Source organism: Neovison vison, chromosome 8 (assembly GCF_020171115.1).
Source record: "Neovison vison isolate M4711 chromosome 8, ASM_NN_V1, whole genome shotgun sequence".
NCBI lineage: Eukaryota > Metazoa > Chordata > Mammalia > Carnivora > Mustelidae > Neogale > Neogale vison.
Window position 1 is genome coordinate 100,210,400 of NC_058098.1, and position 25,475 is coordinate 100,235,874.

A 25,475-nucleotide genomic window follows, 5' to 3' on the forward strand; every position below is an offset into this window, starting at 1 on the left:
GAGAAAGAGTTTGACCTCTTCTTTGCCAATTCAAATGCCTTTTATTTCTTTTTCTTGTCTGATTGCTGAGACTAGGAGTTCTAGTACTATGTTGAATAGCAGTGGTGATAATGGACATCCCTGCCATGTTCCTGACCTTAGGGGGAAAGCTCTCAGTTTTTCCTCATTGAGAATGATATTCTCTGTGGGTTTTTCATAGATGGCTTTGTTGATATTGAGGTATATACCCTCTATTGCTACCCCATGAAGAGTTTTGATCAAGAAAGGATGCTGTACTTTGTCAAATGCTTTTTCAGCATCTATTGAGAGTATCCTATGATTCTTGTTCTTTCTTTTATTAATGTACTGTATCCCATTGATTGATTTGGGGATGTTGAACCAACCTTGTAGTCCAGGAATAGATCCCACTTGGTTGTAGTGAATAATCCTTTTAATGTACTGTTGGATCCTATTGGCTAGTATTTTGGTGAAAATTTTTGCATCTGTGTTCATCAAGGATATAGGTTTTTAATTCTCCTTTTTGGTGGGGTCTTTGGTTTTGGGATCAAGGTAATGCTGGCCTCATAAAATGAGTTTGGAAGTTTTCCTTCTGTTTCTACTTTTGGAACAGTTTCCGGAGAATAGGTATTAATTCTTCTTTAAATCGTTGGTAGAATCCCCCTGGGAAGCCCTCTGGGCCTGGGCTCTTGCTTTTTGGGAGATTTTTGATGACTGCTTCAATCTCCTCACTGGTTATGGGTCTGTTCAGGTTTTCTATGTCTACCTGGTTCAGTTTTGGTAGTTTAGATGTCTCTAGGAATGCATCCATTTCTTCCAGATTGTCAAATTTGCTGGTGTAATGTTGCTCATAATATGTTCTTATAATTGTTTGTATTTCTTTGGTGTTGGTTGTGATCTCTCTTCTTTCGTTCGTGATTGCATAATTTGGGTCCTTTCTCTTTTCATTTTGAAAAGTCTGGCCAGGGGTTTTAATTCTTTCAAAGAACCAGCTCTTAGCTTCATTGATCTGTTCTACTGTTCTTTTGGTTTCTGTTTCATTGATTTCTGCTCTGATCCTTATGATTTTTCTTCTCTTGCTGGGTTTAGGCTTTCTTTGTTGTTCTTCCTCCAGCTCCTTTAGGTGTAGGGTTATGTTGAGGCCTTTCTTGTTTCTTGAGAAAGGCTTGTACTGCTATATAGTTTCCTCTTAGGACCGCCTTTGCTGTGTCCCAAAGATTTTGAACAGTTGTATTTTCATTTGTTTCCATGAAATTTTTTCAATGCTTCTTTAATTTCTGGTTGACCCATTCATCCTTTAGTACGGTGCTCTTTACCTTCCATGTATTTGAGTTCTTTCCAAATTATCTCTTATCGTTGAGTTCTAGTTTCAAAGCATTGTGGTCTGAATATATAAAGGGAGTGATCCCAATCTTTTGGTACTGGTTGAGATCTGATTTGTGACCCAGGTTGTGATCTACTCTGGAGAGTGTTCATGTGCACTAGAGAAGAATGTGTATTCTTGTTGCTTTGGGATGGAATCTTCTGAATATATCTGTGATGTCCATCTGATTCAGTGTGTCATTTAAGGCCTTTATTTCCTTGTTGATTTTTTGCTTGGATGATCTGTCCATTTCTGTGAGGGGTGTGTTAAAGTCCCCCACTATTATTGTATTATAGCTTGTACGTTTCCTTGATTTTGTTATTAATTGGTTTACATAGTTGGCTGTTCCCATATTAGGTGCATAGATACTTAAAATTGTTAGATCTCCTTGTTGGACAGACCCTTTGAGTATGATATAGTGGCTTTTCTAATCTCTTACTATAGTCTTTGGCTTAAAATCTAAGTTATAAGATCTAAGGATTGCCACCCCAGCTTTCTTTTGATGTCCATTAGCATGGTAAATTATTTTCCATCTCCTCACTTTGAATCTGGAGGTGTCTTTGGGTCTAAAATGAGTTTCTTGTAGACAGCATATTGATGGGTTGGTTTTATTTTTTCATCCATTCTGATACCCTGTGTCTTTTGATTGAGGCATTTAGCCCACTTACACTCAGGGTAACTATGGAAAGATAGGAATTTAGCACTTTTGTGTTGTCTGTAAGGTGACTGTTACTGTATATGTCTCTGTTCTATTCTGGTCTGTTACTTTTAGGCTCTTTCTTTGCTTAGAGGAGCCCTTTCAATATTTCCTTTAGGTCTGGTTTGGTGTTTGCAAATTCTTTCTAATTTTTGTTTGTACAGGAAACTTTTTATATCTTCTTCTATTTTCAATGATAGCCTAGGTGGATATAGTATCCTTAGCTGCATATTTCTCACTTAGTGCTCTGAATATATCATGCCAGTTCTTTCTGGCCTTCCAGGTCACTGTGGATAAGTCTGTTGCCAATCTAATACTTCTATCATTGTCTGTTACAGACTTCTTGTCCTGAGCTGGTTTCAGGATTTTCTCTTTGTCGCTAAGACTTGTACGTTTTAGTATTAGATGACGGGGTGTGGACCCATTTTTATTGATTTTGAGGGGTGTTCTCTGTGCCTCCTGGATTTTGATTCTTGTACCCTTTGCCATATTAGGGAAATTCTGTACTATAATTTGCTCCGATATACCTTCTGCCCCTCTCTCTCTTTTGTTCTTCTTCTGGAATCCCAATTATTCTAATATTGTTTCATCTTATGGTATCACTTGTCTCTCGAATTCTTCTGTTGTGGTCCTGTAGCTGTTTGTCTCTCTTTTGTTCAGCTTCTTTATTCTCTAACATTTGGTCATCTATATCACTAATTCTCTCTTCTGCCTCATTTATCCTAGCAGTAAGAGCCTCCATTTTTTATTGCACCTCATTAATAGCTTTTTGATTTCAACTTGGCTAGATTTTAGTTCTTTTATTTCTCCAGAAAGGGCTTTTATTTCTCTGGACAGAGTTTCTCTAATATCTTACATGCCTTTTTTGAGCCCAATTAGCACCTTGAGAATCATCATTCTGAACTCTAGTTGTGACTTATTACCAATGTTTGTATTAATTACGTCCCTAGCTATTGGTACTTCCTCTTTTTTTTTTTTTTTGTGGTGAGTTTTTCTGCCTTGTAATTTTATTTATATAAGAAGAGAATAAAACACTAAAAGGGTGGCAAAGACCCCCTAAAAATGTATGCTAATCAAATCAGAAGAGATCCAAAACTGGGGGGAGAAGAAAGGGAGAAAAAATAAATAAAAATAAATAAATAAATATTAGCCTGGTGAATAGAACAGAGCCACCCACTTGATTTTTTGGCCTCTTAGAAGTAACTACCTAACAAAATTTTAAGGAAAGAAAAACATATATACAAAAATAAGGGTCAATCCAATGAAGGAATATGACACAAATACAGGAATATGACTGTAAAGATGAAAATTTTAAAAAAATGCTTAAAAAGGAATTGATATTTGGTTAGAGAAAGAAAAAAAAAAGAGGATGGAATGTGCTCAGCTGGAGACTAGAACAGTCATGTGCTGGATTAGGGTATATTTTGATCTATTAAATGAAATTGTATTCCAGAATTTTTTAGGGGAAAAAAAAAACCCTATATGTATACAAAAAATAAGGTTAAATACAATGAAGGGAGAAAGTAGGACTATAACAGTGAAGGTTTAAATTTATTTTTAAAAGAAAGTTATTATAAGATAAACTAGTTATAAAACGTAAAAAGAGGAGAGAGGAAAAGTTAGAAAAATAGAATAAGAAAAAAATAAAAGAAAATTCAACTTTGTAAGACCAAAGGATCATGAGGGAAAAGCCATGAATTCTATATGTTGCTTTCCCCTAGCTCTGGAGTTCCGCTATTCTCCTTGATCGGTGAGCTTTGTCTTGGCTGGATATTCTTGCTGATCTTCTGTGGGAGGGGTCTGTTGCAGTGATCCTCTAATGTCTTTGTTTGAGGAGGAATTGCACAGCCCTTGCCAGGGACTAGGCTAAGTAATCTTCTCGGGTTCACTCTTGGAGCTTTTGTTCCCTGAACGCTTTCTGTAGAGCTCTGGAGGATGGAAATGAAAATCACAGCCTCCCAGTCTCCAGCCCAGAGGAGCCGAGAGCTTGGGGGCTCACTCCTCAGCGCACCCCAGAAACAAGTAGTTAATCACTCCTGTCTCCCTGGTCTCTGGCTGCACTCGGAGCTCACATGGCTTGTGACTGAGTATTCTGTCTCTGGCACATGGCCCCGTTTGGAGTCTCCAAACCCAGCAGATTCCTGTTGCAGTGCTCCTCCTAGAGCAGGAAGGGGAGTCTGTATGGATTTGCCACTTGTGGGGTCCCTGGTTTGAAGAGCAGTGGTCAGACTGTGCCTCGGATCACAGTTTAAGGTAACCCTGATCAGAAAGCTCACTCTTCGGCTCTGTCTCTGTAGCCAGCTTCCCTGCTCTGATACCTAACACTCTGCCACATTCAGACACCCCCAATATTTCTGTGACTCCGTGGGACCCGAGACCACACTGGTCCTGTGAGGGCTCTACCCCCGAATAGCCTCTGGAGCAATGTTCCTCAGAGGAGCTGACTTCTAAACGTTCTGATTTTGTGCTCCACTGATCCACCACTTGCCAGGAGCCAGCCCCTCCCCCCTGCGGTCTATCTTCCCATTGCTTTGGATTCATTTCTCCATTCATCCTACCTTTCAGAAAGTGTTCAATTTTCTGTTCCTAGAATTGCTGCTCTTCTCTTCTATCTCCTGTTGAGTTTGTAGGTGTTTGGAATGATTTGAAACCTATCTAGATGAACTGCTGGAATATGATGTCATTTCAGTCTGCTGCTCTCCGCCATCTTGCCTCTCACCTATATTTACATTTTAAAGTAATACATTTATTCATGTAGAATTTAAAAATAAAAAGACTGTATAATTTTACCATAAAAACTACAGAGGAAAAAATTTGCTTTTACAATCAATGATCTGAGGACATTTGGTTACTTCCATGAAAAAATAAATTAAGTGTGATTCCTATCTCATCTTATACACAAAAAAGAAACTGCATGTGGATTTAATATCTAAATATGAAAAGGAAACATTAAAATTTTAGAATAAAATGGGAGACTATATTTATGATCTTGGGGTAAGGATGAAGTTTAATATTCCAACTTTATTGAGATAAAATTGACATAGGTCATTGTGTAAGTGTAAGGTATATAATGTATTGATTTGATACACATGTATGTTGCAAAATGGTTACTACCATAGTGTTAACACCCCAGCAAGGAAAAATTTCTTCTTTTTTTTTTTTTAATATTTTATTTATTTATTTGACAGATAGAGAACCACAAGCAGGGGGAGTAGCAGGCAGAGGGAGAAGGAGAAGCAGGCTCCCCACAGAGTAGAGGGAGCCCAATGTGGGGCTTGATCCCAAGACCTTGAGATCATGACCTGAGCCAAAGGCAGTAGCTTAACCAACTGAGCCACCCAGATGCCCACAAGGCAGAAGTTCTTAAAGACCATGTGAAAAGCACAAACTTTAATAGAAATGATTTGTACATTTGGCCCAGTAAAATTACAATTTATATTTAAAAAAATTAATGACAGTAATCTACAGGCTAAGATGAGAAGTAATTTTTGAAACATTAATGAATAATAAAAGACTAGAATTCAAAATACCTAAAGAGCTTAGATACCAATTTAGGTTAAAAAAAAAAAAAGTCATTAGAAAAATATGCAAAAGCTTACATTAACAACTTAAAGAAAAGGATATATGAATGAAAATAATAATGACCAATAAATGATAAAAACAGACCCAGCCTCCTCTGTCATCAAGGTAATGGAAATTAAATTTTTTCAGATCCATCAGATTGACAGAAACATAAGTGAGTAAATACCATTTAAATTGACACATATGTACAGAAAAGTTCATGAAATATGAATGTACAAATTGAACATTATTGTAAAAATAACCTGTATATCCATCACCCAGCTCCAGATGGCCCCAATATACTTCTCACAGATCACAGTATCTTTGCTCTCCACTCGTTTTAACTATTACTTTGAGTTTGGGTAGCAGTGTGCTGATTTTCTCTGGAAGGAATAACCCTCACTTATACAGCATTTGCTGATTTCCATAGAATAAGTACTCTTATCAGGACAGATTTCAAGCAATCAGCATATCAACTGACTCAACAGATTCTTGAAAATTTAACAGCAGCAGCTCTTATGAGCATGTGTAAACCCACTCTAGCACTCAACTGCCACTTTCATTATTTCACTTTTTCTTCCTTTAAAATAAAAATTGCTACCTAAATAAGTATCCTCAAATAGCTTATATTAACTACTTCTCACAACATCAATATTATTATATTACTTAATTAAATTGTTTTTGAAGGCTTCCTGTAATCTGGAAGAGTTTAAATAGCATTGGGGTTATCTGCTTTTTAAGAGTTCAGTGCATTCCTCTGATACATCACCTGGATTTACTGATTTTTGTTTCCTAGCTTTCTCTTTAACACCTTATTTATGTCTTCCATGGAAATCAGACTAGAGATTTTTTAAAAATTTTCTTTCCAGCCAGCACTGGTAAATTATATTTTTCTAGAAAGGTACATCCTCCAGGTCATCAAATTCATTTACATGTATTGAGGAAAGTAGTTTTAAGATACTTTTAATTTTTTTTTTCCTAAGGTTATTTCACTGTTAGCTTTTTTACTTTTAAATATTTATTTTTCTCCTACTTTTTCTTTCTTTTTTTAAGATTTTATTTATTTGAGAGAGAGAATACAAGAGGGGAGAAGGTCAGAGGGAGAAGCAGACTCCCCATGAAGATGGGAGCCTGATGTGGCACTCAATCCTGGGACTCCAGGATCATGACCTAAGCTAAAGGCAGTTGCTTAACCAACTGTGCCATCCAGGCACCCACTCCTGCTTTTTCTTGATAGCAATCTAGGTATATTTCTTTACATCAGGGTTTTTATTTGTTTGTTTTTTTAAGAAACTGTTCTAGACTTATGTCTATTGTTTCACTATTCTCTAAATCATTAATCTGTTCTTGTAATTTTATTAGTTTTATCCTACTTCTTTTTTTAAATTTTTAAAAATTTTATATTTTTTATAAACATATAATGTATTTTTATCCCCAGGGGTACAGGTCTGTGAATTGCCAGGTTTACACACTTCACAGCACTCACCATAGCACATACCCTCCCCAATGTCCATAAACCCACCCCTCTTTCCCAAACCCCCTTCCCCCAGCAACCCTCAGTTTGTTTTGTGAGATTGAGAGTCACTTATGGTTTGTCTCCTTCCCAATCCCATCTTGTTTAATTCCTTCTTCTCCTACCCCCTTAACCTCCTCATGTTGCATCTCCATTTTCTCATATCAGGGAGATCATATGATAGTTGTCTTTCTCCGCTTGACTTATTTCGCTAAGCATGATACCCTCTAGTTCCATCCACGTCTTTGCGAATGGCAAGATTCCATTTCTTTTGATGGCTGCATAGTATTCCATTGTGCATATATACCACTTCTTCTTTATCCATTCATCTGTTGATGGACATCTAGGTTCTTTCCATAGTTGGCTATTGTAGACATTGCTGCTATAAACATTCAGGTGCACGTGCCCTTTTGGATCACTATGTTTGTATCTTTAGGGTAAATACCCACTAGTGCTGTTGCTGGGTCATAGGGTAGTTCTATTTTCAACATTTTGAGGAACCTTCAAGCTGTTTTCCAGAGTGGTTGCACCAGCCTGCATTCCCACCAACAGTGTAGGAGGGTTCCCCTTTCTCCGCATCCTCGCCAGCATCTGTCATTTCCTGACTTGTTAATTTTAGCCATTCTGACTGGTGTGAGGTGATATCTCATTGTGGTTTTGATTTGTATTTCCCTGATGCTGAGTGATGTGGAGCACTTTTTCATGTGTCTATTGGCCATCTGGATGTCTTCTTTGCAGAAATGTCTGTTCATGTCTTCTGCCCATTTCTTGATTGGATTATTTGTTCTTTGGGTATTGAGTTTGCTAAGTTCTTTATAGATTTTGGACACTAGCCCTTTATCTGATATGTCGCTTGCAAATATCTTTTCCCATTCTGTCAGTTGTCTTTTGGTTTTGTTAACTGTTTCCTTTGCTGTGCAAAAGCTTTTGATCTTGATGAAATCCCAATAGTTGATTTTTGTCCTTGCTTCCCTTGCCTTTGGCGATGTTCCTAGGAAGATGCTGCTATGTTTGAGGTCGAAGCAGTTGCTGCCTGTTTTCTCCTCAAGGATTTTGATGGATTCCTTTCTCATATTGAGGTCCTTTATCCATTTTGAGTCTATTTTCATGTGTGGTGTAAGGAAATGGTCCAATTTCATTTTTCTGCACGTGGTTGTCCAATTTTCCCAACACCATTTATTAAAGAGACTGTCTTTTTTCCATTGGACATTCTTTCCTGCTTTGTCGACGATTAGTTGACCATAGAGTTGAGGGTCTATTTCTGAACTCTCCATTCTGTTCCATTGATCTATGTGTCTGTTTTTGTGCCAGTACCATGCTGTCTTGATGATGACATCTTTGTAATAGAGCTTGAAGTCCGGAATTGTGATGCCACCAACTTTGGCTTTCTTTTTCAATATTCCTTTGTCTATTCAAGGTCTTTTCTGATTCCATATAAATATTAGGGTTACTTGTTCAATTTCTTTGAAAAAAAATGGATGGTATTTTGATAGGAATTGCATTAAATATGTAGACTGCTTTAGGTAGCATAGACATTTTCACAGTATTTGTGCTTTTAATACAGGAGCATGGAACATTTTTCCATTTCTTTTTGTCTTCCTCAATTTCTTTCATGATACTTTATAGTTTTCTGAGTATAGATTCTTAGCCTCTTTGGTTAGGTTTATTTTTAGGTATCTTATAGTTTTGGGTGCAATTGTAAATGGGATTGACTCCTTAATTTCTCTTTCTTATGTCTTGTTTTTGGTGTAGAGAAATGCAACTGTGCATTGATTTTATATCCCGACACTTTACTGAATTCCTGTACAAATTCTATCTTATAGTTTTGGGTGGAATTGTAAATGGGATTGACTCCTTAATTTCTCTTTCTTCTGTCTTGTTTTTGGTGTAGAGAAATGATTTCTGTGCATTGATTTTATATCCTGACACTTTACTGAATTCCTGTACAATTCTAGCAGTTCTGGAGTGGAGTCTTTCAGGTTTTCCACATATAGTATCATATCATCTACGAAGAGTGATAGTTTGACTTCTTCTTTGCCAATTTGGATGGCTTTAATTTCCTTTTGTTGTCTGATTTCTGTGGCTAGGACTTCTAGTACTATGTTGAATAGCAGTGGTGATAATGGACATCCCTGCTATGTTCCTGACCTTAGCAGAAAAGCTTTCAGTTTTTCTCCATTGAGAATGATATTTGCGGTGGGTTTTTCATAGATGGCTTTGAGAATATTGAGGTATGTGCCCTCTATCCCTACACTTTGAAGAGTTTTGATCAGGAAGGGATGATGTACTTTGTCAAATGCTTTTTCAGCATCTGTTGAGAGTATCATATGGTTCTTGTTTTTTCTTTTATTAATGTATTGTATCACACTGATTGATTTGCAGATGTTGAACCAACCTTGCAGCCCTGGAATAAATCCCACTTGGTCGTGGTGAATAATCCTTTTAATGTACTGTTGAATCCTATTGACTATTATTTTGATGCGAACTTTCGCATCTGTGTTCATCAAGGATATTGGCCTATAGCTCTCTTTTTTGATGGGATCCTTCTCTGGCTTTGGGATCAAGGTGATGCTGGCCTCATGAGTTTGGAAGTTTTCCTTCCATTTCTATTTTTTGGAACAGTTTCAGGAGAATAGGAATTAGTTCTTCTTTAAATGTTTGGTAGAATTCCCCTGGGAAGCCGTCTGGCCCTGGGCTTTTATTTGTTTGGAGATTTTTGATGACTGTTTCAATCTCCTTACTGGTTATGGGTCTGTTCAGGTTTTCTATTTCTTCCTGATTCAGTTGTGGTAGTTTATATGTCTCTAGAAAAGCATCCATTTATTCCAGATTGTCAAATTTGTTGGCGTAGAGTTGCTCATAGTATGTTCTTATAATTGTTTGTATTTCTTTGGTGTTAGTTGTGATCTCTCCTCTTTCATTCATGATTTTATTTATTTGGGTCCTTTCTCTTTTCTTTTTGTTAAGTCTGGCCAGGGGTTTATCAATCTTATTAATTCTTTCAAAGAACCAGCTCCTAGTTTCATTGATTTGTTGTTTTTTTTTTTGTTATTGTTTCTATTTCATTGATTTCTGCTCTGATCCTTATGATTTCTCTTCTGCTGGGTTTAGGTTTTCTTTCTTTTTCTTTCTCTAGCTCCTTTAGGTATAGGGTTAGGTTGTATACCTGAGACCTTTCTTGTTTCTTGAGAAAGGCTTGTACCACTATATATTTTCCTCTCAGGACTGCCTTTGCTGTGTCCCACAGATTTTGAACCATTGTGTTTTCATTATTTGTTTCCATGAATTTTTTCAATTCTTCAATTTTCTGGTTGACCCATTCATTCTTTAGAAGGATGCTGTTTAGTCTCCATGTATTTGGGTTCTTTCCAAATTTCCTCTTGTGATTGAGTTCTAGCTTCAGAGCAATGTGGTCTGAAAATATGCAGGGAATGATCCCAATCTTTTGATACTGGTTGAGATCTGATTTAGGACCCAGGATGTGATCTATTCTGGAGAATGTTCCATGTGCACCAGAGAAGAATGTGTATTCTGTTGCTTTGGGATGAAATATTCTGAATATGTCTGTGATGTCCATCTTGTCCAGTGTGTCATTTAAGGCCTTATTTCCTTGTTGATCTTTTGCTTGGATGATCTGTCCATTTCAGTGAGGGGAATGTTAAAGTCCCCTACTATTATTGTATTATCGTTGCTGTGTTTGATTTTTTTAATTGATTTATATAGTTGGCTGCTCCCACGTTAGGGGCATAGATATTTAAAATTGTTAGATCTTCTTGTTGGACAGATCCTTTGAGTATGATATAGTGTCCTTCCTCATCTCTTAGTATAGTCTTTGGCTTATAATCTAAGTTATAAGATCTAAGGATTGCCACCCCAGCTTTCTTTGATGTTCATTAGCATGGTAAATTGTTTTCCACTCCCTCACTTTAAATCTGCAGGTGTCTTCGGGTCTGAAATGGGTTTCTTGTAGGCAACATATAGATGGGTTTTGTTTTTTTATCCATTCTGATACCCTGTGTCTTTTGATTGGGGCATTTAGCCCATTAACATTCAGGGTAATTATTGAGAGATATGAATTTAGTGCCCTTGTATTGCCTGTAAGGTGACTGTTACTGTATATCGTCTCTGTTCCTTTCTGATCTATTACTTTTAGGCTCTCTCTTTGCTTAGAGGACCCCTTTTAATATTTCCTGTAGAGCTGGTTTGTGTTTGCAAATTCTTTCATTTTTTCTTTTTTTTGTCCTGGAAGCTTTTTATCTCTCCTTCTATTTTCAATGATAGCCTAGCTGGATATAGTATTCTTGGCTGCATGTTTTTTCTCATTTAGTGCTCTGAATATATCATGCCAGCTCTTTCTGGCCTGCCAGGTCTCTATGGATAAGTCTCTGCCAATCTAATATTTTTACCATTGTATGTTACAGACTTTTTTTTCCCGGGCTGCTTTCAGGATTTTCTCTTTGTCGCTAAGACTTGTAAATTTTACTATTAGGTGATGGGGTGTGGACCTATTCTTGTTGATTTTGAGGGGGGGTTCTCTGTGCCTCCTGGATTTTGATGCTTGTTCCCTTTGCCATATTAGGGAAATTCTCTCCAATAATTCTCTGCAATATACCTTCTGCTCCCCTCTCTCTTTCTTCTTCTTCTGGAATCCCAATTATTCTAATGTTGTTTCAGCTTATGTTGTCACTTATCTCTCGAATTCTCCCCTCGCAGTCCAGTAGCTGTTTGTCCCTCTTTTGCTCAACTTCTTTATTCTCTGTCATTTGGTCTTCTATATCGCTAATTCTTTCTTCTGCCTCATTTTTCCTAGCAGTTAGAGCCTCCATTTTTGATTGCACCTCATTAATAGCTTTTTTGATTTCACCTTGTTTAGATTTTAGTTCTTTTATTTCTCCAGAAAGGGCTTTTATATATCCTGAGAGGGTTTCTCTAATATCTTCCATGCCTTTTTCGAGCCCGGCTAGAACCTCAATAATCATCATTCTGAACTCTAGATCTGACACATTACCAATGTCAGTATTGATTAGGTCCCTAGCCTTTGGTACTGTCTCTTGTTCTTTTTTTTTGTGGTGAGTTTTTCCGCCTTGTCATTTTGTCCAGATAAGAGTATATGAAGGAGCAAGTAAAATACTAAAAGGGTGGCAAAGACCCTAGGAAAATACTCTTTACAAATCAGAAGAGACCCTAAATCGTGGGGGGGGGGGGTGGGGAGAAAGGGGATAAAAAGAGGTTAAGAAAAAAAAAAATTAAAAAAAGAAAACGAATAAAAAAATATATAATATATATAAATATAAGTAAATAAATTAAAAAATATATATATATGATAAACTAGTTTAAAAAGTGTTAAAAAAGAAAAGGGTAAAAGTTAAAAAAAATTAGCAGAAGAAGAAAAAAAATTGAAAAAAAAAATTAAATTAACTGCAAGACTAATGAATCATGGGGAGCAAGCCATGAGTTCAGTGGTTTGCTTTCTCCTTCTCTGGAATTCTGCTGCTCTCCTTGGTATTGAACCTGCACTCCTTGGTTGGTTAACTTGGTCCTTGCTGGATTTCTTGTTGATCTTCTGGGGGAGGGGCCTGATGTAATGATTCTCAAGTGTCTTTGCCCCAGGTGGAATTGCATCACCCTTACCAGGGGCCAGGCTGAGTAATCTGCTCAGTTTTGCTTTCAGGATCTTTTGTCCCCTGAAAGCTTTCCATAGAGTTCTGGAAGACGGGAATGAAAATGGTGGCCTCCCAGTCTCAGGCCCATAGGAGCTGAGAGCTCGGGGCCCCACTCCTCAGTGCACCCTCAGAGAATAGCGCCCAATTACTCCCGTCTCCCTGGCCTCCAGCTGTGCTCCAAGCTCACCCAGACTGCGACTGGTTCAAGGTAACCCGGAGCTGAGAGCTCACTCCTTGGCTCTGTCTCTGTAGCCAGGTTCCCTGTTCTAATACCTGTAAGCTCTGCGACACTCAGACACCCCGATCCTTCTGTGACCCTGTGGGACCTGGGGCCACGCTGACCCTGCGTGGGCTTCACCCCGGTTTAGCGTCTGGAGAGATGTACCTCATCAGAACAGACTTTTAAAAGTCCTGATTTTGTGCTCCATTGCTCCACTGCTTGCCGGGAGCCGGTCCCTCCCCCTGGGGTCTATCTTCCCATTGCTTTGGATTCACTTCTCAGCCGGTCCTACTTTTCAGAAAGTGGTTGCTTTTCTGTTTCTAGAATTGCTGTTCTTCTTCTCTTCGATCTCCCATTGGATTTGTAGGTGTTTGCAAAGTTTAGATAAGTTATCTAGCTGATCTCCTGCTACCTGATGTAGCCTCAGCCTGCTACTTCTCCACCATCTTGACTCCTCCAGTTTTTTCCTACTTCTTTCTAAATTCCTGGTTCAGATCATTATTGTTTTCATTATCTCTGGTACATTCATGTTTGTAATGAAGGCAATTTGTTTTCCTCTGAGATCACCATTTTAGTGTTCTTCTAAAAATGAAACATGTATAGTAAAAAGAGTGAAGAGTACCAAATTGTGATTCAGGACACAGAGGTCCCAAACCTAATTCTCTTTTTGTCTATCAGTCTCTCTGCCACTATCCTCTTGGACACATCACTTAGCTTTCCTCTTTCAGTGTCCATTTCTTCAACTAGAAAATAAGGAAATATTTGAAGTTCTCAAAACTTCTATTTTGCTGTTGCATTTAATGAATATGTTCCTATCACTAACTTGCCACTTCAGGAATTTGAACTGACTCTAGTCTCAAACTTCTTAAATAATGATATACTAGTTTGTCTAAGAACTGTAGTCTCCTATGTAATCACAAAAGACATGATTCTAATCCTTCTTTGGCTGCAAGATGGGAGTCTGAGCCTCAAGCAAATCTCTCTATTGGTGTTCCTTACTTACTTATTTCATCATAACCAATCAACTGTTGAAAGTTTATATAAAGTTGATGAGGAACTGTTTTCCCAAATCCTTTGAAATTCTTGAAATAAATAAACACACGATTGTTAGTAATAAAAAAATAAGCAGCATGCACCTTTTTGTGAAGGCAAAAGTAACAGATGAGGCAAAAAGTAACAGATTCTACATCAGAGTAAAACTTAAAAAGAGATATAAGGCCTAGAAGTTATGGGAAAATATGTAATAATGACAACAGAATTAAACATTGACAGATTCTGCCATCTAAAATTTCCTTAAGAAATATAAAGCAAAACCAAGGAAAAATTTGCTAGAAGAGAGTAAAAAAAAATGTTAGAAAATGGGAGCATGATTGTCACAGAATCTTATTCATATTACATAATATTTACATGTAAAATCCCTGTCATAGTTAAAAATCTAAGCAGTAATTAAAAAAAAAAATCATTGTCCTTTGTGGAAGAATTGATGTTACCATAGCAAAATGGAATATCTTATGTTTTGAATTTACCAGTGTGTGTGTGTTTAAGCATTGACATGAACACAATATATTTTTGTTTTTCCTATGAATGTAAAAAATGCCAGAAGGGAAAGTGGGAGGGAAACTCAACAAAATGCCCTTCATTTACATTTATTTTCTGAAGCCATTTTAAGTCTCCCATTTTATAAAATGTTATTATTTAACAGTGGCAGTCATTGCCCACTCTGTATATCCCTACATGTTCTAAGTAAATTGCTTCTGAGTAGTTTTTCTCCACATCTCACCATATCTCTAACTATAGGAATGTAATTTTGTGACCTTAAAAAATGCATTGATTTTTAGATACACATGTGGAGAGCAGAATAAGTAATAATGCTAAAAAAAAAAGAATAAATTTATTGTTTTATTTACCTCTCAAGAAAGAGGAAGAAAAGTTACATGCTACATTTTGTTTAAGGATTTATGATGCGGCATAGTTTCCTTTTCTTTTTTAATAAATATTTAAAATACATGTAATATTAAACAGTCCACCAAATTGAAAACCTTATGTGAAAATATGGGACAATGGTTTGGAAGCATAAAGACACCTGCTGTCACACAGTGTTTTGTGTGTTACTTTGTAAGTCAGTACCAGACAAGCCAATGAGAGTGAGGGTTCAAAAATTTTCAGAAATTCTGACTGAACAGTTCCCAGTTATATATAAGAGACCACTGCTTTCAAAGTGTCAAAGTAAACTTAAAAATATAATTAGTACAGTATAGTGCTGGACATGGTATGAAAGAAAAGGATGTTCATTTATTTTGGCTAGACTCTAATTTAAATGTAGAGTTTACACTATGACCTTTATAAAGTTTAGATAAGTTAATAATTTTTAGTTCATTTTTCTCTCCTCTAAAATGGGAATAATAATGGTTACTTGCTAGGGTTGTAACACAAAAACAAATGAGGTAGTATATATAATAGCACAGGCACATACAAGTATTTAAATATTAAATTCCTATTGCCCTTGTAGTGATCATCTTTTTTTAATGAACCATTGTTTAAAAATAAAGAAATTAAGGTAAGGAATAAAATATGAGCATGCACATCAAAATAGAGAAAAATATTCCTTAAAAGTGAATGGAATTAAAGTGTACTATTAACATGGAAATTGAAGTGAATCCAGAAAACCTTCAAAATTCTTCTGATGTGGGCAGAATAAAATCAAATATAAAAACAAAGTCCTGGACAAACGATATAATTTGCTGTATATGTTGTTTCAGAGGCAAAGGCCCATTGAAAAATACATCTGATGTTATTAATGCCGCCAAGAAAATTGCTGAAGCAGGTTCTCGAATGGACAAATTAGCCCGCGCGGTGGCTGATCAGGTAATATCAGAGGAAGAGCAAACACATGCTGTGTGGTATCATTAATTAGCGCTTGGGTTCTGTAATGGGTTTTATGTACCCTATAAAATGCTTCTGAAGGATGAATTGTAATCACTAACATTTTACAAACAGGCCTCTAACTCTGCTGAGACTGAGCTGATGGCAAAGGTAGGTTCAGTTAAGAGGGTCTCCTTAAAGCCCATGACCAAAACTTCTTGAGAAAGAAGAGTACCTGCTACTTCAGAGACAAAACTCCCAAAGCGGGGGTTATGCTGACTGCCCTTGCTGTGCAGCAAGTCAAGGACATGACATAGGGAGGAAAAGAAAAAAGAACTTGAACTTTTGTTTTTTCGTATTGATCTTCTTCTATTGATGCTCTTTATAATTCATAGTAGTTAATGCACTAACATAAATGGAATTAATCCACATAATCAAAAGCCTCCAGATCTCATTTTCATCCAGATTTAAAAGTATCACAGATAAATGAAATTCGCAGAGTATCTTTTCAGACTGGAATCAGATACATGTGAGAGTAGTTCTCAATCTCACCTTGGATGTTTGAGTCGATCTCTATACTCTTCATGTTATGTGGCTTAAACTGGAACTCTAAAATCCTGTTCTAAATATGTCTAGTTGCAGTAGAGTCCCATTCCTAATAATGGTACTTTAGGAAGTAAACTTTTACAGGTAACTAATTCTCATCTTGTTCTTTCCATTTTTTTTTAATTGGTAAAATGCTTGTAATGTGTTCTCATCTTATTCTTACCACAAGCATGAATTTGCTTACTAGACTTCAATGCAGTGATGCTCTCTGGAGACCTTAAGAGATGTAGGATTGTTCCTTCTCCATAGATGGCCCTACTCTCCTATGATTTTTGAGTTCCTTCTCCTCATTTTCTTCCTCCATTCCTTAATATTTGGCTGTTGCCATAAACACTTGCTCTCTTCAGGCCCCCAGATTCTAGAGTCCTTTGGGTCAATACCAAACTCACTCCTCTTCTAAACACTGAAAAGAAAAACACATGATTAAACTATCAAGTCTACATTTATAATAAGCCAACAGATAGTCTCATTTTAATTTTTTTACATCTATGATGGCTAATCCAAGGGAATGTATTTTGCTTGCTTTGAAATTTTTGAGAAACACTTAATAGTAAAGATAATTCACTAAATACCATCCTTTGACTATCCCCTAAAATTTGTGTGGGTTGAACACACACATAAGTTACTAATTTCAGGACCCTATCAACTGCCAGGCCCCCTGCAGTTTGCAGCATACATTGAATTGCTTTATACAGAGCTCTATATGTATCCCAGAAAGTTCATGGAGACAGTGAATTTACTTGGAAATGTGCATGCATGTATGTAAACAAACAAAAATACACCAGCCAGCAAGGAATGCCACATTTTTTTTGCCCGCAAATGTAGAGGGAACTTGGGATGAGTGGGATGAGAAGATATTGGTGGTGGTCCTGAAAAGAGTTTTGTGAGGAAGGATTTCTTCCCAGAAGAGAAAGTGGGTGGAGTTTGGATGGCTTTCCATAAACTCTGAATCTCAGTCACTGAAACTGTTTCTTAGTATGTTTAAGCTTGAGTTCAATATTTTTGATTGTGGTTTTTGTTTTTGCCTTTGCATTTTTAGACCCTTATTTCCAACTATTATGCAACTTGAATCCTGGCCCAAAACAGTTCGGCTATCTGGAAAGCACTCCACACGTGCACACAAACAAATCCCAAGATTCTAGACATATTTTGAAATTAAATGACAAAGTATTTAAATGCTATTCTGTGATAACTTTTAAAATAAACAGATGAGGGTTAAATATAACCCTCTCTTTGTAGCATTATCACTGTCATCAGCTTTGAAGCAACTTGCAATTTTTGCTAATGTTTTGTCTGAATAGGACAGTTCTTTCTCAAAATCTTCACCTATTTCCATGATACAAGAATTATTTTTCTTGGTCCATCATGCTTTTATGTGTGTTTTAAATAATAGAACAGAATGAGCATTAGCAAGGAATGGATTTGTTGCCTTTATTTTGCCTGAAAATATTTTTATGAAGATTTGAGATATGCAAGCAATATAAACTTTTTACGGACTGTTGCATTTTTAATTACTGTTCCATTGAGATAGAAGTTCCAGTTTAATTTGCTGCAAGGTATTTGTATCGAAAGCCTTGTCAGCCCTCTAGGGAGATATCATTTTAAAGTTAATTCCTTTCAGTATATGGGTCTCTGGAGTAGGATAAATATTACAGTATTAAGTACTTGTAGAAAGCTAAAAACAGTCTCTGTGGGATTCTTTCTTGATAAATGCAGTTAGTGAAAAAAGTACCATAATGGTATTATATATAAAAGAGACCCCTATGTCTTTCATTAAAGAAACGATTGTGTCACAACCACTGGCTTCACATTCTTAATGGAACAGCTGCCTTTCTTGCCTCTTTCTTTCTTTCTTTCTTTCTTTCTTTCTTTCTTTCTTTCTTTTTCTTTCTTTCCTTCCTTCCTTCCTTCTTTCTTTCTCTCTTTTCTCTTTTCTTTCAGAATTGCCTTTCTTGTGCTTGAAGGAAACCTAGCTGGAGTCTTTTTTTTTTCATACTCTAATTCTAATTAAGTTACTTCAGTTTTGGCTCTAGGTTCTTATTTTTTACAGTGTTTCATCAAGGGATCTGGTGAGTATATGCTCTTTACAAGTGCCAGATTGCACCAGAACAATGGGATGGCCTACAGAATCTTGAACTGAACTTTTGATAGCAATAGAAACATATTTCAGTGGCCAAATAGCCATTGGTATTGAAGCCTCAGAAATGCTTTAGGGGGCCATGTAAATGTCTATGGAAGTGTTCAGCTAAGCTCAGTTGTATTTGATGGAGATCTACCCACTAGGTAATAAAGAGAATTCAAAATCCTGGTCCTAGTTGGCTGTGGAACAACCTCTGAAGGGTTCTGTTTTTACTTTTAGGAGTTTGTTTTAATTGGCTTCAAACTCATTCTACTTGAATCAATTGCACTAACAGTGGTCATGATCCTTCTCAGAGTCTCTTAAAGAAAGTTTATAATGTTGCTAAAATTTTGATAAACATAAAAGTACAAAAAGTGAAAGAGGCTTCCTTTAGTGACTGATACTTTTCTGAGAAATCCAAAGGAAACAAGCAATTTCCCCCCCAACTAACTGAATTGAAATTCTATGCTTTGCTGTGTCAGAGAGATTGCTACCTGGAGTGACTTCCTTCTAGCTTCTGTTGCTTTGGTTGTCCATATTAACAAAACTATACATGGTGAATGTTGGATGGGCTACTAGGAAAAAACCTGGAGAATATCTGGTTTTCTTAACAGTTCAGAAGACAACTGGTAAAATTACTCAAAAACATGTACAGAAGTTCCCAGAAGACTTTATGGAAGATCTTCAGTATTCTTTTTATATAATTATATCAAAGTAGAGCTGACCATTCTAAAATACTGGCTATGGCCTTCCTAAAATGTGCTATAAAGAAGTGAAGTTAAATGGGTGTAATTAAGGTATATGACATTAAAACCTTTTCTTCTCACAGCTTTTATATAGAGAGTATTAGAAACTGAAGAGTACTTGCTAATTGAGATCACTTTTTTTTTAATGTTTTATAGTGTCCTGATTCAGCATGTAAGCAGGATTTATTAGCCTACCTTCAACGAATTGCCTTGTATTGCCATCAGCTTAATATCTGCAGCAAGGTGAAGGCAGAAGTACAGAATCTTGGAGGAGAACTCATTGTGTCAGGGGTAAGCCATGACTTGGGCTTCACAATTAAAGCTCCCACTGTTGTACTTCCAAGGCAAGCATTCTTGGCAACAGTACTGCTTAAAAACACCAAACTACAGTGATTCATAGGGAGGGTTTTTTTTTTTTTTAAGTAAATGTTATCACCATTATTCCAGACCTTACAATAACTCACAAAGAGCAATTTGATTTTCCAATTACCCCATGTTTATACTAGCCTTGTAAAATCTCCATTCTTCACAAGAAAACTAATTTCATAGTCTGGAAACTCATTGCCAAGCTGTGACTATTATAATTATTTGGAGCTTTTGTACATTTACTCATTGTGAGTCTACTTCCCTTTGTTAGTCCTAGTAATTTTCACTCTCTGTTCAGGAGCCAGCCTCTCTATGTGTGGATTGTGTTCACATATTAGAGATGATGAAAACAATAGGAATTCATTCATCAGGTTCCAATGCATACTAGGTTATCAGTAACCCTTGAAAGCCAGAAAATATCCAAATTTAATACAGGTTGATGTGCTGTTGCCAAAAACTAACATAGCTGTCAAACACTAACAGTTATGTATTCTTTGCTTAATCACTCCAGTGTTTCCCTTCGTATCTGGTCCACTTTCATCAGATATAAAGAAATAAGTTTGATTAATAGAAACATTATTATTTCTTGGCAAGATTTCCAAATGTATGTGTTGAGGTTCTTCACCTTGGCTTCTCCTCCCTCAGTCCCTTTCTTTGAACATGAGGTGCCATCTGTTGTAAACTATTTGCGAATTCCAAAGTGTGGCTCTGCCACCTTTAGTTCTTTTCCCAGTAGACCGTGATGCCATTTTAAGTGTGGCATTACCAGGAACATAACATGATCAACATGGTGAATGCCTTATGAGAATCGGACTAGTCATGACGCTTAATTCTTTACTGAGACATTTTCAGAAATTTAGCAGTTTGACCATTTGATAAAAATATGTCAAAAAATCATTCTTGAACCCAAAGGTTTCAGGTTCTATATTGTTTGACTTGCAGAAAACAGCTGGGAAAAGAGCTGATCTGGCTTGCATGGAGATGCCATCTAGAAAGCCTGTTCCATGCAGTCTCCCCTAGATTCCAATAAACTGGCTATTTTGTGCCTCTTCCCAAAGCATAGTCACCTCTTTGCATTTCCAAAATGATCCTGCTTCAACATTCTTCAGCAACCAAGAGCAATCTGTCTTGCAATGTGTCCTTTCTGCTGAGTTGGTAATAACCAAGATTCTCTGCCAAGAAGTGATCAAAACATTGCATATCCCTTGCTTCCTTTCTTATCTTCAGACTCAATGGTATAGTCTCCCATACCATTCGGCTTTCATGTCCATCTGTATATAGCACCTGTGGAACTGAGTGCTTTTTGTTTAGCTTGCCTTATGTGCTTTCATTTGTCACTTTCCAAATCTTATTATTTACATGGATGCGCAAAGCATCTTTGTGGATCTCAGACTCCACAACCTCATCTAAGTGATTATTTGACTGGCAGAGTTGCTCTCCATTATCCTCTCAGTACCCATTGTTCATCACTGCTTCCAGAGCTTCATTTCCATTGTCTTTTCCTCATTTAGATGTAGTCCAAACCATCACTGGCTTTTATCACTTGCACTGTTGGCATTTGTAGAGGTGTTTGAGACTGAGAACACCATCAAGAAGCCTGTTTCCTTCTTTGAGTCTTACCGGCAAAGTTCAAAAATCCTTGCATGGGGGAAGGCTTCTTTTAAAGGACTGTTATACAACTTTATAATAATTCTGAGTCTAATGCATTATAAAGGTTTGCTATATATTGCTCAGTTATGGACCTGCTCTTGGCCTCCTCATTTTTTCAAAGCTTGATTGCTGTTTGGTACCATACCTACATCTGTAGTCTGCTGTCTTCGCCACTTCTGCCTCCATCTTATTCTTCATCCTCCTTCACTGATGGCCAATGAAGAAAAAAAAAAAAAATCAATGTTTATTTTGCAAAATAGCCACAAATGACTACCTTCAAAGTTCCGAAAGAGTCAAGAATGTAAGACCCCATACACACAAACTTTTCAATGATTTTGCCAAGAAAATGTGCCCATGCATTGGGCCCCATTTATTTTATGGTCTGGCATGACAAAGTTGCTACATTTTTAAGGAAAAACTACTAGAATATAACATGCAATCAAAAAAAGAAAAAGAGAGAAATGTTTGAATCTTCCTTCCTTTTTTCCTATGTGTTTAGGTACATGGGATTCAGGGTTGTGGTTTCTTCTCTGAAACATATGAAAGCCCCCAAGAAGGTATATATGTTAGTAGTCAGATTTTCCCCTAAAATAAGAAATTTGGATAGGCTATTCCCATTTTGCCAAGAAAAATTATTTTAATTTCAATGCTGAGAACTGTGTTTTTAGACCCTTGTGCTATCAAGATGAACAAAATGCACATGTGCACAGTTATGTACCATGTCAGCATGTGTATGTTTTATGTGATTCTGTGTGTACACACTGGGAAAGGCTTCTGTTTTATCTGTGTTTGGCTTGGGTGTTTGGGGGCAGGAAACTCAGTAGGTTATGGGTGGAGGAACAATGGGTCCAAAAGCTCTTGAATCATGATGGCAAGCTAGAGAAATAATTCAGTCCCGAATATATGCCTACATGTGTCATTCACCCAACTGCTGTCTAAGAAGCACCATTAATTTTCTGGCTGGAGATATGTTTTTAAAGTTATTGGCTTACATCTTTCTCACCAGCCAAAAAAGTACGGTTCTTAATAAATCTCAGAGTAGAAGATGCATTTGTGAGCCAATTCAGTTTAAGCCATTTGTATGGTTGCTAAGGGGTCAATGGGGAAGAAAAAATTAAAACAAAACAAAAAACTAACAGTGCAAGAAATGCCAAGGAGAAAGTAGAGGAAACCAAAGTCCAAAAGATTAAACATCCATTCATTTATAACTTGGCTTTATTTGCTTTGTGTTTATTTAAACTCTTAAAACAGTTTTATATGCTTTCTGGAAAAAGAAATGTTCAAAGAAGAAAAGAAAAATAAAAAAAAGGGAAGGAGGGAGAATAAGAGAGAATAGTCATGAAAGAAGGAAGAAAACAAAGGAAAGAGAAACTTAGCCATAGCATATTATAAGTTATTTTAGTGCAGGTAATATCCATTAAACATGGCAGTATTATATTTATCATGGCAGAAAAGTTGAGCCACTTTTTTTCAAGTATGTAAACATATTTTGAATACAAGTTCATTCCAGTGCTATGATGTGGATATTACCTGTATATTTGATGGCTGTGTTTTTACTTTTTATTCGCTAGGTTGCAGAGGATTTAATGGATTCTTTCAAATTTTAAAATGAAGATGTACATACAGATCTGGAGAAATAAAAAACATTCCATAACCTTCGATTATCTTAGCTACCCTCACATTTATACTTCTGCATTTTTCTGAATGAGACTGAAAACACTAATATGGAATTTTAGAATGTAGAATGCTAAACATCAAGCATTCTGATAAATCTGAAAAATTCCACCTAAAGTTTTCTTGAAGTTCAAATACATCTTTAAAACAATGAAGCCAGAATGCAAGAGGAATTAGCCCTACTTTGGACAGGAATTCAGTGTTTAGGTTAGAGATGGAAGGACACAGATTGTAAGTTATAGTTGACTCCACATGAAAATGCTAGAAATCTTAATAGATTTCATTACATATAAATGTCTTTTTCTCATACTTAACAAAATGTAGGAGCAGAGTTTGAAGTCAAGTAATGTTCTTTCCTACATCCTCAGCCTGGTGGAATGGAGCCCAATGCTATATTCCTAAGGGATTAAGTAACTCACCCTAAATGTGCACTTTTTTTCTTTGCCATTTAAATCTCTCCTTTCCAAATTTGAATCCCTCTCAATTGGGTTATGAAGAGAATCTTGACAAGGTGAACAAATATAATTTGTGATACTGGTAGGATTTGAACTAGTAAAGGGAAAATTGGAGAGTAAATAGTCAGTTATAGTCTACATGGACTGTTTCACATCATTAAAAAAATTAGACTCAATTAAAATCAACATGAATATTCATGGTCAATAAATGAAAGCCATTCATACAGTACTAGAAACTGATAATGGTTGACTCAGTCTTACCTGACTATGGCATATGTGCACATGCACAAAAATACACACGCAACAAATACACATGATTTGATATTTACTACCTTACTCCCTGAATAAGCAGCAATCAGGAACTGAACCAGTGGTTGATAACTGTGACATATCTGATCAAAGACAGTTTAGGGAAAAGAAAACATGGGAATTATTTGTACAATGCTATATGTATTATATATTTTAAAAAATATATTTATATATATTATAGATTACATTTTTATACATTTGTATTCCACTTTTAAAAACATTTTAAAAATATGATTTGAGATGAGAGTTGCATTTTATTTGAAAAATTCTGCGTTTCATCTATAAAAAAGTGTATTTTGTAATAGACTGAAGCAGTCATTGAAACAAGCATTGTACTTAGTTGTGTAGCCTTGTACTTTTGTACAACTTGTACTCTTATTTGGGGAAAGAGTCTTTTTTTTTTAAATATATATTCTGAGTCTGTCTATTGTCAATTCTTGATTATTTCTACTGATCGGAGTAGTAGTAATGGAAATAAATCTAAATTACTAGCTATTTCAGTTTGAGGTCTGAAATGCATTTCTATACTTCATTTAAAAAAAAAAAAAAGGTATATATTCAGGAAATTAACAGCAGTTCCAAATAATTTTCTCCAGATTTTCCAGAGGGGTGGCTGTTAATTATTTGGGCTTAACAGACTTTTCAGAACTATGAACAGTAGGAGAGTCCAGATCTAGAGAAAGACTAAAACAAACTTCTGATTATAAATCTGGAAGGAAGGGTGGTGGAAATACTCTGTACCAGTAAGAAAATTAAACAAGTATTTGTCACTGACAGAATGGCCATAGTTCTCTGAATATACTTTACTGGTAAGATGGGTTGCTGAAGAATTAAGTCTTTCTCCCAAAAGACTAACCTTCCCAATTTGTTATGATAGTGAAACCATAACCATTTAAGTTCTGATTCCTGCATTGAGCCTTCCTTAGTTACATTTATATCAGTGTACATGGTCACTGATTTTTATACAACCCAAATTATGCAAACCTTCAGGGAAAAATAACCCTGAAGTGATTTTTCAGTGCAAATTCATTCTCCCAGTGTTATAAAAGTGACATTTAACAAACTTAAGGTGTTACATATGGAAAAAAATGGGAGTTGGGGATTTTTATAAGAAAAGTAAAAATCTCCTTGAGTGCCAGGCATCATAGAAAGTTTTATATCTAGTGTACAACACCTGTCAGGTGTCTCTCTGAATTTAAATAGTCTCGTGCAAAGGAAGATTGTATATTACTCTGTTATAAAAAGTAGCTCTTTAGTTATATACTTGGTGATGGTGACCTTAAACTCCTCAATTCAATCTATTATTTAAAAATGAGCCTTTTACTGATGAAATTAAATCAGTTGGTCATCCAATTTGTTTTATTCATAGAAAAAATACTTTATATTCTAATGCTCTCATTTGAAAGTAAGAAGACAGACTCCTTTGTGGCAAAGCTGGAACATGAACCAAGGAAAGAACTCTTTTTACCTTAAGTGGAGACATAGGTTGACCTAACTTGGATCTTCTCAATAGATTGATTTGATTGCATCACCTGAGCTTATAAACGGAGACACTTCTATTTTAGTTTGAGGGTGTTCATTACTGTGCATTAGAGTAGAAGTAGCTAGTGGCTTAATGAAGAATGTCTCTACCTCAGAAATGTCAGTGCCATTATTTGTCCTTCAGTCAGTGAA

At 36.3% G+C, this 25,475-nt stretch overlaps 1 protein-coding gene across 6 annotated transcripts in view; it reads left to right on the top strand.

Annotated features, from left to right (window-relative positions):
* Nucleotides 1-25,475, top strand: part of CTNNA2 (catenin alpha 2) — a 1,151,183-nt gene that overhangs the window by 1,089,215 nt on the left and 36,493 nt on the right. For all 6 annotated transcript variants that reach the window (XM_044261515.1, XM_044261516.1, XM_044261517.1 and 3 more), the window contains 2 exons: nucleotides 15,774-15,879; nucleotides 19,504-19,638. In XM_044261515.1, the coding sequence (XP_044117450.1) occupies nucleotides 15,774-15,879; nucleotides 19,504-19,638 (241 nt within the window). The remainder of the gene's footprint in view (nucleotides 1-15,773; nucleotides 15,880-19,503; nucleotides 19,639-25,475) is intronic.